We start from the raw sequence: 13,430 nt of genomic DNA, 5'->3' as shown, positions 1-13,430 counted from the left end.
TACTTAAACCTCAGGATTTTGAACTCTCATCTCCCACCTTCTTGGAGAGCAACTCATTTTTCCGGCTACTGGCCAGAATAGTAAGGAGGTAAGGATTACGCATGTCCTGCTTGTTCAAGGTTTGACAAATCTGGATAAATAATCTCTAATTGAAAGCACAGTGACTTTAATACAAGCGTGGCTCTAGCTCAGTAGTTGCCACTTAGTTAATCAGTTAGTAAAGGCACTGCTGGTTTGGCAAAGTGTATCCTTGTGATAATAATGCTGCTAAGAAACAGCAGGAACTTTAAAATGCTATAAATTGCAAGTTATGCTGTTTATGTACCAAGTCCAGACCAAACCATTAATCCAAAATAAATCAGTCTTTCACATGAGATAAAAAAGATGCCAGGATAATGACCAATAAAATAAATGCCCACTTCCACCAATTTACTCCTTCTACATCATTCTAACCAACAGCAAATGCTGCATTTTGAACAGTAATATTTGTTGCATATAATTTTCTTAACATCTTTAAATATGACAAATGAAAAGGTGAAAGGATTACAGTTAATCAGATTATTTTAAAGACCCTGGGTATGTTAAATATGACCTTCACATATACTAGGCACTTAACCAAAACCACAGGGATAGATGCTCTCCTGCAGCTAGACCCAGGCTAATTGCCCCCTACCCTCTCTTTAGATGAAAGCACAGTGAAAACTCGAGGACTCGGTACTTTGTGCACAGGTCCACTTCAGTAGATTTTACCTGCTGGGCAGATGAGAACTTGAGCATCAGATGTGACATATGAGAGAGAGTGAAACATAGCTGAGGAAGTGGAAGGACTGATGAGAAATGTCACTCTTTAAAGAAACATGATTACCTGGCTCATGTGTTTAGGCAGATCTCAGGCATACCTGTGAGATGCACACACTGGCTCATAATGTTTGACTTAGGTACAAAAACCTGTATGCCCTTGGCCATCTTAGCTACTCAGTAGACACAAACTCATCTGAGTTACTCTGACCTGACTGACAGGAAAGCATAGACAGAACCAACCAAATGAGGTATTCTGTGGCAGCTGTCTAACTCTACCATAAATGCAATGTAATTCATTAGTTTAAAATATATCCTTAAAGGTGGATAAGAATCCTGAAATGCCGAAAGCTATACAGTAATACTGTATTATTTCAGAAAAGATGAGGCCATAGCAGTGAGTTACAATACATGAAATTACAAACATCAGGCATAAGGACTGATGAAAATTGTATTATGTGCTGTATTTTTTTTTATTTGCATCGTATACAGAACTGTATTACATTGTAATACATTGCATTTTGATGAGTCTGAAAAAGATAATTTTCTTTTCTTGAAAAAAGTATAGTCTAAAACTTCATGTGGAATACCTTAATAGAGTAATTTTAAAATATAGTTTGTGAGTTTTTCAAAAACACACATGAAATCATTCTAACTCCAATTCCACTGATGTGAACAGTTAAATACTCCCATGTCTTCAGTGAAAAGGCCTCAAGACAATGCTCACCCTTCTGAAAATGCTGCTCAGTATACCTTTCTTAAATTATTAGTGCAGATATTTATCAGAATTTCATGACACCACGCCAGTTCTTGTATAGTTTATGGAAAACCATAGCTATAATTTGAGTCTGCAAAGCATATGATGTGTATGATTCAAAACAGAAAAAAAGAGACTGAAAAAGATTTCCATTTGTGGCAACACTGACCATTTGTGTTATCAGAAGTTTAATGATTGAAGATAATATTCAGTATAATGTATAGATTCTAACCTTCCAGCCAAACATTTCAAACTCTAATTCTGTAAAGTAGGTAAACATGTCCAACATAATAAATGTGAACTGAATCAACTTGAAATGTCAGTTCTGGATTTAAATTATAAAAAAAATAAAACTTTATAAGAAGAAGTCATGCCCTGAGGATACTGTCATAATATAAAGGTAATCCTTAAAATGTATGATGTCCTAGCCAGGCAGGCTTACAAGAATCTACCAATAAGGTTGAAATCAGGTATGTAAGTATCTGGGATATGTGCTAGCTGTGCAAGAAGATCTGACTAATATTATACAGCCTTTTGGTCTTAATTGAGAAAAGTGCTTCATTAAGATCCGTGGCGGCAACTTTGCAGAAACTTAAGATCCATAATGAAGATCCGTGGCAGCACCTTTACAGAAACTATCTCACTACTTTGCGGGAATAGACTTCTTTTTGTAACAGGAAAATGACTGCATAAATACTAGACTTTATGGTGAATTAGAAAGAATGGTATTAATATTAGGCAGACAGCCATTCTAAGTATCTATTAATATCATAAGCACATGATAAATTTAAACAGATCTCGAACTTGCCAGTAGGGTGATGCTTCCATGTTACTCCTTGACGAAATACTGCTTGTCCTCAAATGAATAAAGGCCCCTTATTCTAACTACTGTTCTCAGAGCTCTTTGGGATTTCTACTTGGGCAAAATAATGCTGGGAATTAGCCAAGGTGCAGCTATGTATGTGCATGGACCTTCTCCCACTGCAGGTCCAGAAGACACTCAACCCTATGCCTCTCCTTCATTCCAGTGAAGAGCTGGCCCTTACACTACAGTTTAAAAATTATCCTGTCTTGTTTTTCATGTTTCAAAAATAAATTCTGTCTCGAAAGACATTTACAGATTCCCATGGCAGATACATTTTCAGATTTTTACTCTAAATAACCCCTTATTTTTATTTTTTTCCCTTCTTTTCCTTTTCTGGTATTTATATACTCTAATGTAAGGATGATAACAAATGTCATCAACTTGCTCTTTACCTCCTTCCAAATACCTAATGAAGACATAAAATAAAATAAAGCCTAGAGTCCATACCTGCAGTGCCCAACTGTTAAGCTCAGTCTGATATGACAACAAACCTTTGGAAAGTATATTCTCTTTACAGTGCTTCATGTCAGTTTTTAACACACTGCTCTTAAATCTATTATGTTTGAAAGTATGCTGAGTGACACTCAAATATTCACTAATACCCAAATACATGGTCTGTTTCTTCCTTCAGCTGAGAACTCTGACAAAAGCCCCAGGATCTGTTTGACATACTCCCTTGAGAGATCCTGGGACAGACTTGCTTTTATTATTGGCTAATATACTATCTACTGTGTTGGAGGAGAAATGCATGAGGAAGTTATCTGCTACTGCATCACAAGAAATAATAAAAAGAATAATAATCTGGTAAGAGTATGTCTGTGTGCTTTCCACTGTGTGCTGCATTACTCCACTGGACCCAGGCATACAGAAGCAAGGTAATATAGTGGACGTATGATTCACTTGATGCCAAATGAGCCATTGACCCAGTTATCCTAACAGCACACAGAAGTCACTTGCTGCTCTCCTCACCTGGTAACATTTAACATTTTCTGTCACCTAACCCAGGCACTAAGCAAAGGAAGGCATACGCCCTTTGATGGAGATGTTTGGTATAAAGCAAGGATGTAGGATGGAAATAAAGATTCCTGCACTGCATTCCATTGCTGGGAGGGTACTTCTCTGTCTCTCACCTCCCCCATCTCCCCATCTGCTCTCCTCTTACGCCATATCTGCAATCTGGTGTCTCCTCATGACTGTGTTCTCCCCACTTCAGACTCCTCATTCCAGTCCCAGACTTCCATGCACTGTTCCCCTTGCCCACCAACAATTGATTATCTTATCCTTCCAGCCATCTCAGCCATGTCCCATTCCTCCTCCCATCCCTATCCCTTCATCCACCCATTTCAAGATGCCTTTGGCCCCAAGGAAAAATTACTAGCAACAGAAAAGAGAGGGTTCACATAAAAGAGTAGGCACAGCAATACATACATATCATCATTAACAGTCATGCTCCTTTTTTCTATCTTTTTATAAAATTCCCACCCGTACATATCAACAATTTAGTTTTAAAAGTTCATTAAAATAGTAATTCCAATGATTCCAGTTATTTCACTTGCCACAGAAGTCTGCAGCTCCCTGTAAAGTGCACTTTTACCTGTCCTGTCCCTTAATGCTTGAATACATGACAGACAAAACAGTAAAAACAATCAAAATTTTAAATTTCACTTTCCCTTCAAATTTTTTTCCATCTTCAATTTGATGACACAAATGTCACTATGGACAAGCTGAGACTTTGCTTAATTTACTACATTTCCCAATGACTTTTGTATTTCAAAAGCAATCCTTTCCAAATTCTGTTCCCAGAGAATTATTGTTTTTGATCAAGCACTCATCCCATCAAAGAATACATACATTGCTCTGCCACATTCTCCTGTCTGTGAGTAACAGAACAAAAATCAAACTAACCACCTAGCTTTGGTTCAGATGGCACACAGGTAAAGGGTGTGGTGAGATTATTTGTTTCTAACATCTGCCTTCAAAGAGAAAGAATTATAGCTAAGTAATTTTCTCCTCATTTAAAGCATCACTGGCAACATGGGATTTAAAATAATCCAAGGACATTTCCATTTTAAAATTACTACTTGCCACCAATTAAAAGTCTCATTATAACTGGTTGAGTCATGATTCATGATGTATCATCTGGCTACCAAGGATGTGAAGGAAGAAAGGTTCTTCCAATAAAGAAATAGAAGATATGACTTAATTTCCAGCTCTAACACAGGTTTCATGTGTAATCTTGTGCTTCTCAGTTAATTTCTGTTTTAAGTTGCCTAGGAATAGCAATACGGAATTAATACTTCCATCTTTCATACTCATGTAAATAATGGTAAAAGAATTTGAGTCTGTAAACCTCCCAGATGGGAAGACCTGTAAGAATATTGTTATAATGTAGGCCATTGCAAGCAAGGTATTTGCAGCAGTTTTCTTGCATCTGAATCTGCATCTCATGAATATATTTCAAAATAAGCAACACTATGAGCTTTATGTGCAACCCTCTCAAAGGTGTGATTGAAGCTTGTTTCACAGCTGGGGTATTTACAAAGGCTGTCACAGCAAGTATTTCCTTAGGTCTAAGAAGACAGCAATTTTTTCAACGGACGGACTTTCCTCTTCAGTACCTAAAGATATAATTTTGCAAATTCTGTAGTAACTTTGGTGTCTCTAAGAATTCTGCACTTCTCTGAATTGTTCTTAATTTGGTCAATATGTTCAAAAAAGGCATACAGACTGTATAAACTTTGCTTCCATTGGATAGCAGACTAAATATAATTCCAGTTACATGGGAATTAATTGCAAAACCTGATATCAGGTTGCTTAGGCTACTTTCAACATCTGACAACTCTGTAATATGCACAGAATAAATCTTGTTCTGATAACATGCAACAGTATATTACCGTGAGTATATGCAGAAACCTACTCTGCACACTTCTCAAGGAAGAACTTTGGCTAGAACTCTGTCCAGGTGTCCTTCTGACTAAAAAGCCAAATTGATCCAGGTATTTAAAGACATTAATAAATGACAATCAGAAATGAAGTAAAAAAAGAAAATAGTGTATATTCTGTTCAACAAAAGTTATTCAAGGGAATCTGTATCAAAACAAATTGATAAATAGACATCCTTCGAAGATTAATTTACTCCCCATACAAGTTCAGTCTCTTCAAAGTTACACATAGAGGAGAGCTAGAAAGCTAGAGATTAGGAAAAAATGTTAGTATAAAGATCACCTAATTATAGAATTCCTGCAAAACAATACCTTTGGCAGACTTCTGTGAGGAGCCAGGTACTACTGATTACTTAAGGATTCAAAGGAATGTAGATGAGTCTTTCAAAATAAAACTAAACCCATCTTTTATAACCATTATAAACCCATCATTTTATAATTAAAATCAAGAACTATAATAGTCAAGATCTGTTACGTAAATTCTTTTGATTGGTCTTTTTCTAACGCCAAACCTTCTAACATCTTTACATTCTGGTTGTACGCAAGTCACGATTTCTGGCCTCCTCACTGAGTAGTGAAAGCACAACAGCCTCTCTACTAGTAGGGATTAGTACTACATTTGATGACAGCAGATTTCTGAAAGCATAGAAAATATTCAGGATAAAGATTGTATAGCATGTCTTTCAAAGGGTCCCATTTTTTGTGTGTGTGAAACTTCTCTAAGGCTACAGTCACCTAATCAAGCAACACATTCCCTTGGAAACATGTGATACCTGTCACTACAGTGATCCCACAGTATTTACAAAACAACACTCAGACTTCTCTTCAAACCAGTGGCCTAAAAACCTCCCTCAAATCTCGTTCCTGGAACATGATAGAGCTGACTCTCTCTGGCAGCTCTGTAATACCAGTTGCATCCGTGACCTTGATAGGCACAAACATCAATATTGTTGGTCTTTGTATTGGTGATCCCTGTATTTCATGCAGAGGAAAAAGCAAGCAGCATTTGACAAGTCAGTGAAACCACTGCTACTTGACTGAGAGCAAACTAGGAAGCCAGCGTTTCTCAGATGTGCTTCAGTTAGCCACTTGTTTTAGCAAGCTCTGCTGTCGGCTAGAAATAGAAAAATTTCACCATCCTGCTAGGAACAGAAAAACTTCACTATCACTCAGTTTTGAATGTGACTATAATTTGCAATACATAAAAGATCATAAATATGTATGGAATTGTCAGGCTTCTCAACAGTTTCTGCAAGGAAGAGAGTCTGTGCTCCTGCACTGTGGACTTGCTACCTTACCTCTGCCATATAAAGGGGCACTCCAGCACCTGTCAGACAGGCCAGAGGTACCTTGCTGGTGAAGACTGAGGCAAAGGCAGCACTCAGTACCTCAGGGTTCAACACCCACAGGAATTCAGTCTCTAGGGCTAACATAGTAAGTGTTGGAGCACTTATATTGGTAAGTGCTTAGAAGCTCAGGAATGAATACAGAAAATAAAGCTGGTCAAAAACATGCAATCATAATTCTGGAGGTGTGGAGCCTGCTTCCTACCATCCACAAGTCCATATAGAGAAGATGGTTTCAATTATTAATGAGTCCATAAAAAATGAATAAAATACAAAAGGCATGTTAGGTAGCAGTTTTGGTTATAACCTCCATTACTACGCTTTGGATATTTTTGCACATTTTATACACCTAAGGTAACCTATATATTATCACTTCCTTTATACTTACATGTATTCCCTTTTATATATTTACAATTTATATATATATACACACATAAAAATAAGATACTACAGCTTATTCAGCAGTGTATCATATGCATAGAAGAAACTGCAAGAACTGTTAATTCTTTCTCTGATCATTTTGAACAGTAGCTAGCTATACTGGAAAAATAACCAAACTGCTAGTAATTTGATAAAATCAAGGATATCACAAATTAATCACTCAGAGTGGATACTAATAGTGTAACAGAAGAGTTTTGGTTTTACCATATGTAAAATTATTGGAACCTTATGGAACATCTACCAGTGATTATCTACGTCTAGTTTATGCCCAATTTACAGACTATCTTAGAGATTAGGACTGAAGTTTTGTCACAAAAATTTATGTACTAAGATTGCATTCAAACTATTTGTAGACTTTTATTATGATAGTTCAAACATCTTAATGACAAGCAAACTCATTCTGTAAATAAACTGAATTTCGCAATAGACCATTTCTGATCCTTCTATTCTTGTTTTCCTCCTAATATGGTAGAAATTATTCTGGAAGGTCCTAAACAGACTATCAAACACCAGAATTAATAAAAAAAATTTTTTAAGAGTTCTTGGGTCATAAAACTTCCACTTTCCCTTACTTCTACAAGGAACCATGTCAAAATGCAAGTTCTAAAATGGGTACCACCAGAACACAAGCAGCCCAAACACTGCTCTGTGTTTCCTACACAGCTTTGTGGATCAGAGGATCAGATCTGCAGACAAATATAAAGAAAACTGTCCTGGGAGATAACAGTCACCACTATCAAAAAAGTCACTTTTCTGCTGACAATCAGAGACTATTTAGAGCTGAAGAATACACTAAGCACCCTAATTTCAGGCTCCATAGATAGAGCAATCAATTCCCTTCATGCAGCAAGACAGCTCAAATTAACAGCATCCTTTGTTCAAGGCAGAGTTGTATGCCAAAGCCTGAGCAGATGCTAACCTCTGTCCCATGGCTCCCCAAAGGCAGAGGTTCTGAAGTGACCTGCTTTCTGCAAGTGTGTTAGCAGGCAAGAGGAATAGGTCCAAGCATGGCACCAGCCCAGGCTGCTGCTTCGCTGTCAGTGCCAGCCTGCTCTCACGCTTACCTCAGACATATGCCACATCCCTTCCCCAACTGCAGGCCACCCATTTGCCTCAGAAAAGAACTGATCCTTTCCCTGCTGAGTGAGTTTGCAGCACATCCACTTCTTGAATCATCCCACTTTGGGCCTGCAAGAGTAGGAATGACAGATGTGGCAGGGAAGAGCAAGTTCTTCTTGTTCAGGGAATGTGTTAAATGTTTAAGTGGGCACTCAGAAACATGAAGGAGGCTCTTTCTTTCATTGCTATCTTGCTACAATCACGAAGTCTGATAGCTTGGTGTGCTTAGTGTGTTCAGCTTTAAACAGGTCTATGCTTGCCTGCTGATAAGTGACCCTCTGCAAAACAGCTGTTAACATCTTCCTGCACAAAAAAAAAAATCTTATCAGAGTATCAAACCAGTGCACCACAGAACTTGGACATAATGTAGACTTTTACCTAAGAAACTGCCCCCAGCCTTCCCTTTTTACTGGTTATGGACACGGGACTTCATGAACATTCTCTGTAAGAAGGCTGACTTCTATTGCTAACTGTATTACTTTCATTTAATGAAAGACTAAATGTCCTTCACTGTTTCTGTTCCTGACAGTAGAAACATGTCTTCAAGAGCAGAACAGAATATGGCTGACATCTTGGCAGCCAGCAATCCCTCAGGCTTCATATGGGCCATTGATAAGTTTCTCTGATGTCTGATGATGTTCTTCTGACAACACAACTTGTTTTTGTGCTCAGCTCTGTATGTGACCAGCAAGCCACAGAGAAGCCAGAGGTCCTCCTGGGACCAATGTGGGATGCTGCTGTGTTTGAGCAACATGAGCAATAGCTGATGTGGGTGCCTGTGTACCCCCAGGATTAAGCTGTCTCTAATGGTACCACCACTAGTAAACAGCAAGTGGTCAGCCACTGCTACAGGGACTGAGCATGCAGGAGCACAGAAAAGAGACCAGAGGATTGCACAATGGCCTTTGGACAGCACAAAGTTGAAGAGGAGGATGATATGAGGATTTTGATGTGGAGGGTGGCTACTGTGTAAGACAACAGGGAAGTATAGGTAGGGCAAAAGTGTTTAAAAGTCCTAATACCAAAGAAAACTTTATTCTGAGTCTGAATTAAATACAAGTCCATGGAAAAAGAAACCCCACAACTTCCCATTCTAAAGTAGATAAACAAGTGTAATCCTTAAGAAAAGGCCCTGAAGATAAGTCCATTCTATGAGAAGTAGCAAATAAAATTAAAATGTTCACTATCTAAAATGTGCACTCTCAATTATACAAAGACACCTGAAAAATCTATCTCTAGTAACTGGGAGATGATGAAATGCAGTTCCTACCAGCCCTTGTAAGAGCTGATTTGTGAGAGCACAAGTGAGCCATCTACCTGAGCTGCCTGGATTCTTCTACAGAATCCTATCCTCCAATAAGCTTAATTGCTGATCTGATCTAGAAACCACAAAGAAAGAAAAAAAAAGGAATTTATTACAGAATCCCCTGCAGTTTATACTGATGATACTCCAGCTTCTTGTAGCTTGGTTTTTAACCTTCTATACAGATTACTTTTTAAACTGTAAATTTAAAAATGCATTAAAAAAATCAGAATAAATCTAAATATCTGATTCATTCAAAAAGTAAAAACAGTCTAGGGAAAGAGCAGATTAAAATCATTAACATTTGTATTCATATGTTAGTCTTGGAATTAATTACAAATATTCATTTGCAAAAAGTATTTTGCAATACTTCCATAACAAATCTGAGGAAAAGACTTTTACTTGTCCTACTTTTGGTGAGCCCTATTTTATTCTTACAATCTAATTGACCTTAGTGAGCCAGGTGAGCACTACTCACCATGATCATTTTAGCAGTAATTTTAAAAAGAAAGAATGCGAAAGATTAATACAGTTCTTGACTAATGCAGAATTTGCAGTTGTTGACTAATGCAGCTCTGATCAAAAATACTAGTGAATCCCAATTCTGATGCCATCTCCGACACATTACAGGATTATTTTCCACAGCTGCATGACTTGCACGGTATCTTATAGACATGTGCAGAGCAAAAGTCTTTTTTGGGAGCTGCACAAAAGAGTATTTTGAGGTTTCTCAGTTTGGAGTGATGACGCAAAGGCCAGACTGTGACTTGGCTTTTTTGTTCCCTAGGAATGCATGCTCATTGAGAATACTCCACTGACTGCATCATCCTGACTACAATACTTAACAGGTACCTAAAATGAACTGACTCCAGCACCTACAAATTGCCTGCCTCCTTAGCTGGTTGTCTACCCTAAAAACCTAAGCAACATGCTAAGTGAATACCTCTGCAAGTGCTCTGTGACAGCATGTCAAGAATGCCAATTTTTTAAACAATTTTTTTAAACAATTTTTAGCAAAATCAGAGAAAATTGTCATCCCAAATAGAGTAACTGGGTATGTTTCCTGGTATGATATAGGCAATGGGTGCTGTTGGCAATCTATTAATAATGGTTAATGTCCTGTGTAAGCCAAAACATAGATCAATAGAAAGGCCCTGGTTTGCTGGGACTATAAAGCACAGGAAGGATAAATGTTATTTACAGCTACTGTTTTAAAGTGACAATTTACAGATACATACAAGGACAGCACCTCTATACTACTACTATTTAAACAAAATATATACTGTAGGACCCAATGTTATTTTTCTTTTAAAACAGTTATTTTAAGACTCTCTCTACAAGGTAAATGCCCCAGTATAATTTATAGCTTACTTTTGCTCTTGGGCATGCAGACACAGCACCTATTTTCTGAAAAACATGCTCCTGTGCATGCATGTGCAAGCTTCCCAGCAGTTTCTCAAGCAAGGGAAGTGTTTTCCTCTGCTCCACCCATCACATAGCAGAGCTGAAGAAAGCCCCTAGGTCTTTTGAACTCCCTAGTCTTCTTATCAAGCTGGAGTTTTTTCAGCCAGAAAAGATAAGTACAGATTTATAAACATAGCCTTCTAGACTGGAAGAAAAAGAATAAAATTATTGGCAACAAGTTGAAGTCAACCTGGATCAATTTATTTTATTTCCTCTTACTGTTTATTCAAATACAGTAGAAAGTTGGTTTATCAGCTAAAATCATGTCAGAAATAGCAATTATCACATACTATTTCCATTTCCCTAAAATAAAGTTTCACTTAAGTACTTCTAATTTCAGACTAGAAATATCTTAGCTATTTTGAAGTACTTTCAATATACTTCAATGTAGAGGAAAAAGAAAAGATTAAAATGTTACATTTAATTCCATAATGTAGTTATTTTTATATTCTAAAGTGCTAGTTTTACTTATTCTTAAAGTTACAGTAGTCTATTACAAAAATCTTGCCAGAACTGATTTGATTTCTGCACCATGAAGTGACTTGTTTTTCTTCTGTCATAAACTGTGGCTAGGTTGTAATAAATATGGGTTGTCACAATCCACACTTCTCAGTATTTGATTAGCATTAGTCCAAAAAGGTAACTAAATTATAAAATTATCTTCCAGTTCTTGTGGGATCACTGATTTGAATGAATATGCACTAAATATTCTGGAAGGATGGCAGATAAGCAATAATGTTTAGGTAACAGTATTATTCCCTGGTGGCTTCACACTTGTAGAAAAACAGATTCAACCAAGCACTAGAGTGTTACTGAGGTTACAGATGACCTGGAAAAATACAGTTTCTACGGATATAATTTAATAACGGTAAGTCTTGCACGTCACACATCTAATACAGTGTTATTTTCATTTATTTGCAGGTATTCAGACACATGTTTTGTATTAAGCAGATTTTGGGATTTTTTTCTACCATGGAATTTAAAAAAACTAGCCTCTTATGTAGAAGTTACTAAGTTATAGATAGTGGGATAATCAGAACCTTACTGCATTCGTAGCCAAGTTGGATTTTTCCAGAGACATTGTGTTCTATCTTTTAAAACCAGTTAATTTTAAAGATTTAGCACACTTAATACAAGCTTCTATAGGAAAGGAATATACTGTTCATGTATTTTAAATTAAAATGCATATTTCTGCCAGAGTTAACCCATGGCCTTACCTAATTTGAATATATTTGCAAGCACTAATACTATTCAGAAATATTCATTACATAATAATGCTAAAAATCTGAAGAGTGATTGATCTGATAGATTTAAACAGCAATGGAAATCAGGAACAGCAATACCAAAAAGACCAAGGAAGACTAAAATGCTATTTGTTTACATTCTGCAAAACCCAGCCTGGATTAGATAAATAGATGGATTCGTACCGGATGGAAATATTGCATAAGATTCTGAAATAAAGCATAGGGTGGGAAGTGCAGCTATAAGCAACTGATGTTTTGCTTTTCATCACATTAAAATAACAACTTTCAGACCTGAAGTACAATCAATATTTCTGTCCTCAGTGCACAATTAATTAAAAAAATCAACTTCTGAGCAATGCCACACCCTGGTGATTAAACAGCATTTTCAAAAATATTTAGATAGAGCCTGGACAAATCAAATAAACATGTAGGCAGGAAACGCTGTTTGGAATGCACTCCCTCAATGTACTGTTAGAGCCAGAAAACAGCCTAACTTCAGGATTCAATCAAGCAAAATCTAGTATAATCCCATTACAGCCTTTACAGTTAATGAAACCTATTTAAATCTCTGACATTATGATTTTTAGAGCTGACAAAAGCAAAAAAATATTTTGTTTCTATAACACAAACATATAGAAAGATAAGATTTTATCCTTTAGGTTATCCTAGCTATTTACCAAGCAATGTGTAATATGAAAAGATTATTCTTCTGCTACTCACTATTGCTCCAGGATTTCAGTAAATATTTGATACTGATTTCAAAGAAGCCTGAATCCTGCTGGCTAGCCATGTCTGCTGCATACAAAGAGGCTTCTATAATTCTGAGCAGCTGAAGTAGCAGGTACTATGTATGTAGATGTGACTGTCACCAGTTAGTGATGTAAACGAGGGGTCAGAGGAGGAAATGAAGTCTCCGCAGATCCACTTCTTCCGTTCATGGTAGGTAAGCTCATAGAAAAAAAAGCAGCTCAACAACAACAAAAACACACCATGAGATTTTTGTCCTTTGCTCTTCCTCCGGAGCTTGTACTTAATTCTATTTGCAGAGTATTTTATTCCCTCACCCTCTCAGTATGTATTTTCAATTATTCCATTCCACAAGCAGGCAAATTTCTTCTGGTCGGTTAAGGCATATGCAGCACCACAGCACT

At 37.0% G+C, this 13,430-nt stretch overlaps 1 protein-coding gene across 1 annotated transcript in view; it reads right to left on the bottom strand.

Annotated features, from left to right (window-relative positions):
- Positions 1–13,210, bottom strand: part of FRY (FRY microtubule binding protein) — a 162,477-nt gene extending 149,267 nt beyond the window's left edge. Inside the window, exon 1 of the mRNA XM_005147610.3 lies at positions 13,000–13,210. Within this exon, the coding sequence (XP_005147667.2) occupies positions 13,000–13,069 (70 nt within the window). The 5' untranslated portion in view covers positions 13,070–13,210. The remainder of the gene's footprint in view (positions 1–12,999) is intronic.
- Positions 13,211–13,430: the final 220 nt, after the last annotated feature.

This window comes from Melopsittacus undulatus, chromosome 2, assembly GCF_012275295.1.
Source record: "Melopsittacus undulatus isolate bMelUnd1 chromosome 2, bMelUnd1.mat.Z, whole genome shotgun sequence".
In the NCBI taxonomy this organism is placed as follows: Eukaryota; Metazoa; Chordata; class Aves; order Psittaciformes; family Psittaculidae; genus Melopsittacus; species Melopsittacus undulatus.
Note: the sequence above shows the minus strand (reverse complement) of the source record. Positions and strands in the feature narration are given on the sequence as shown.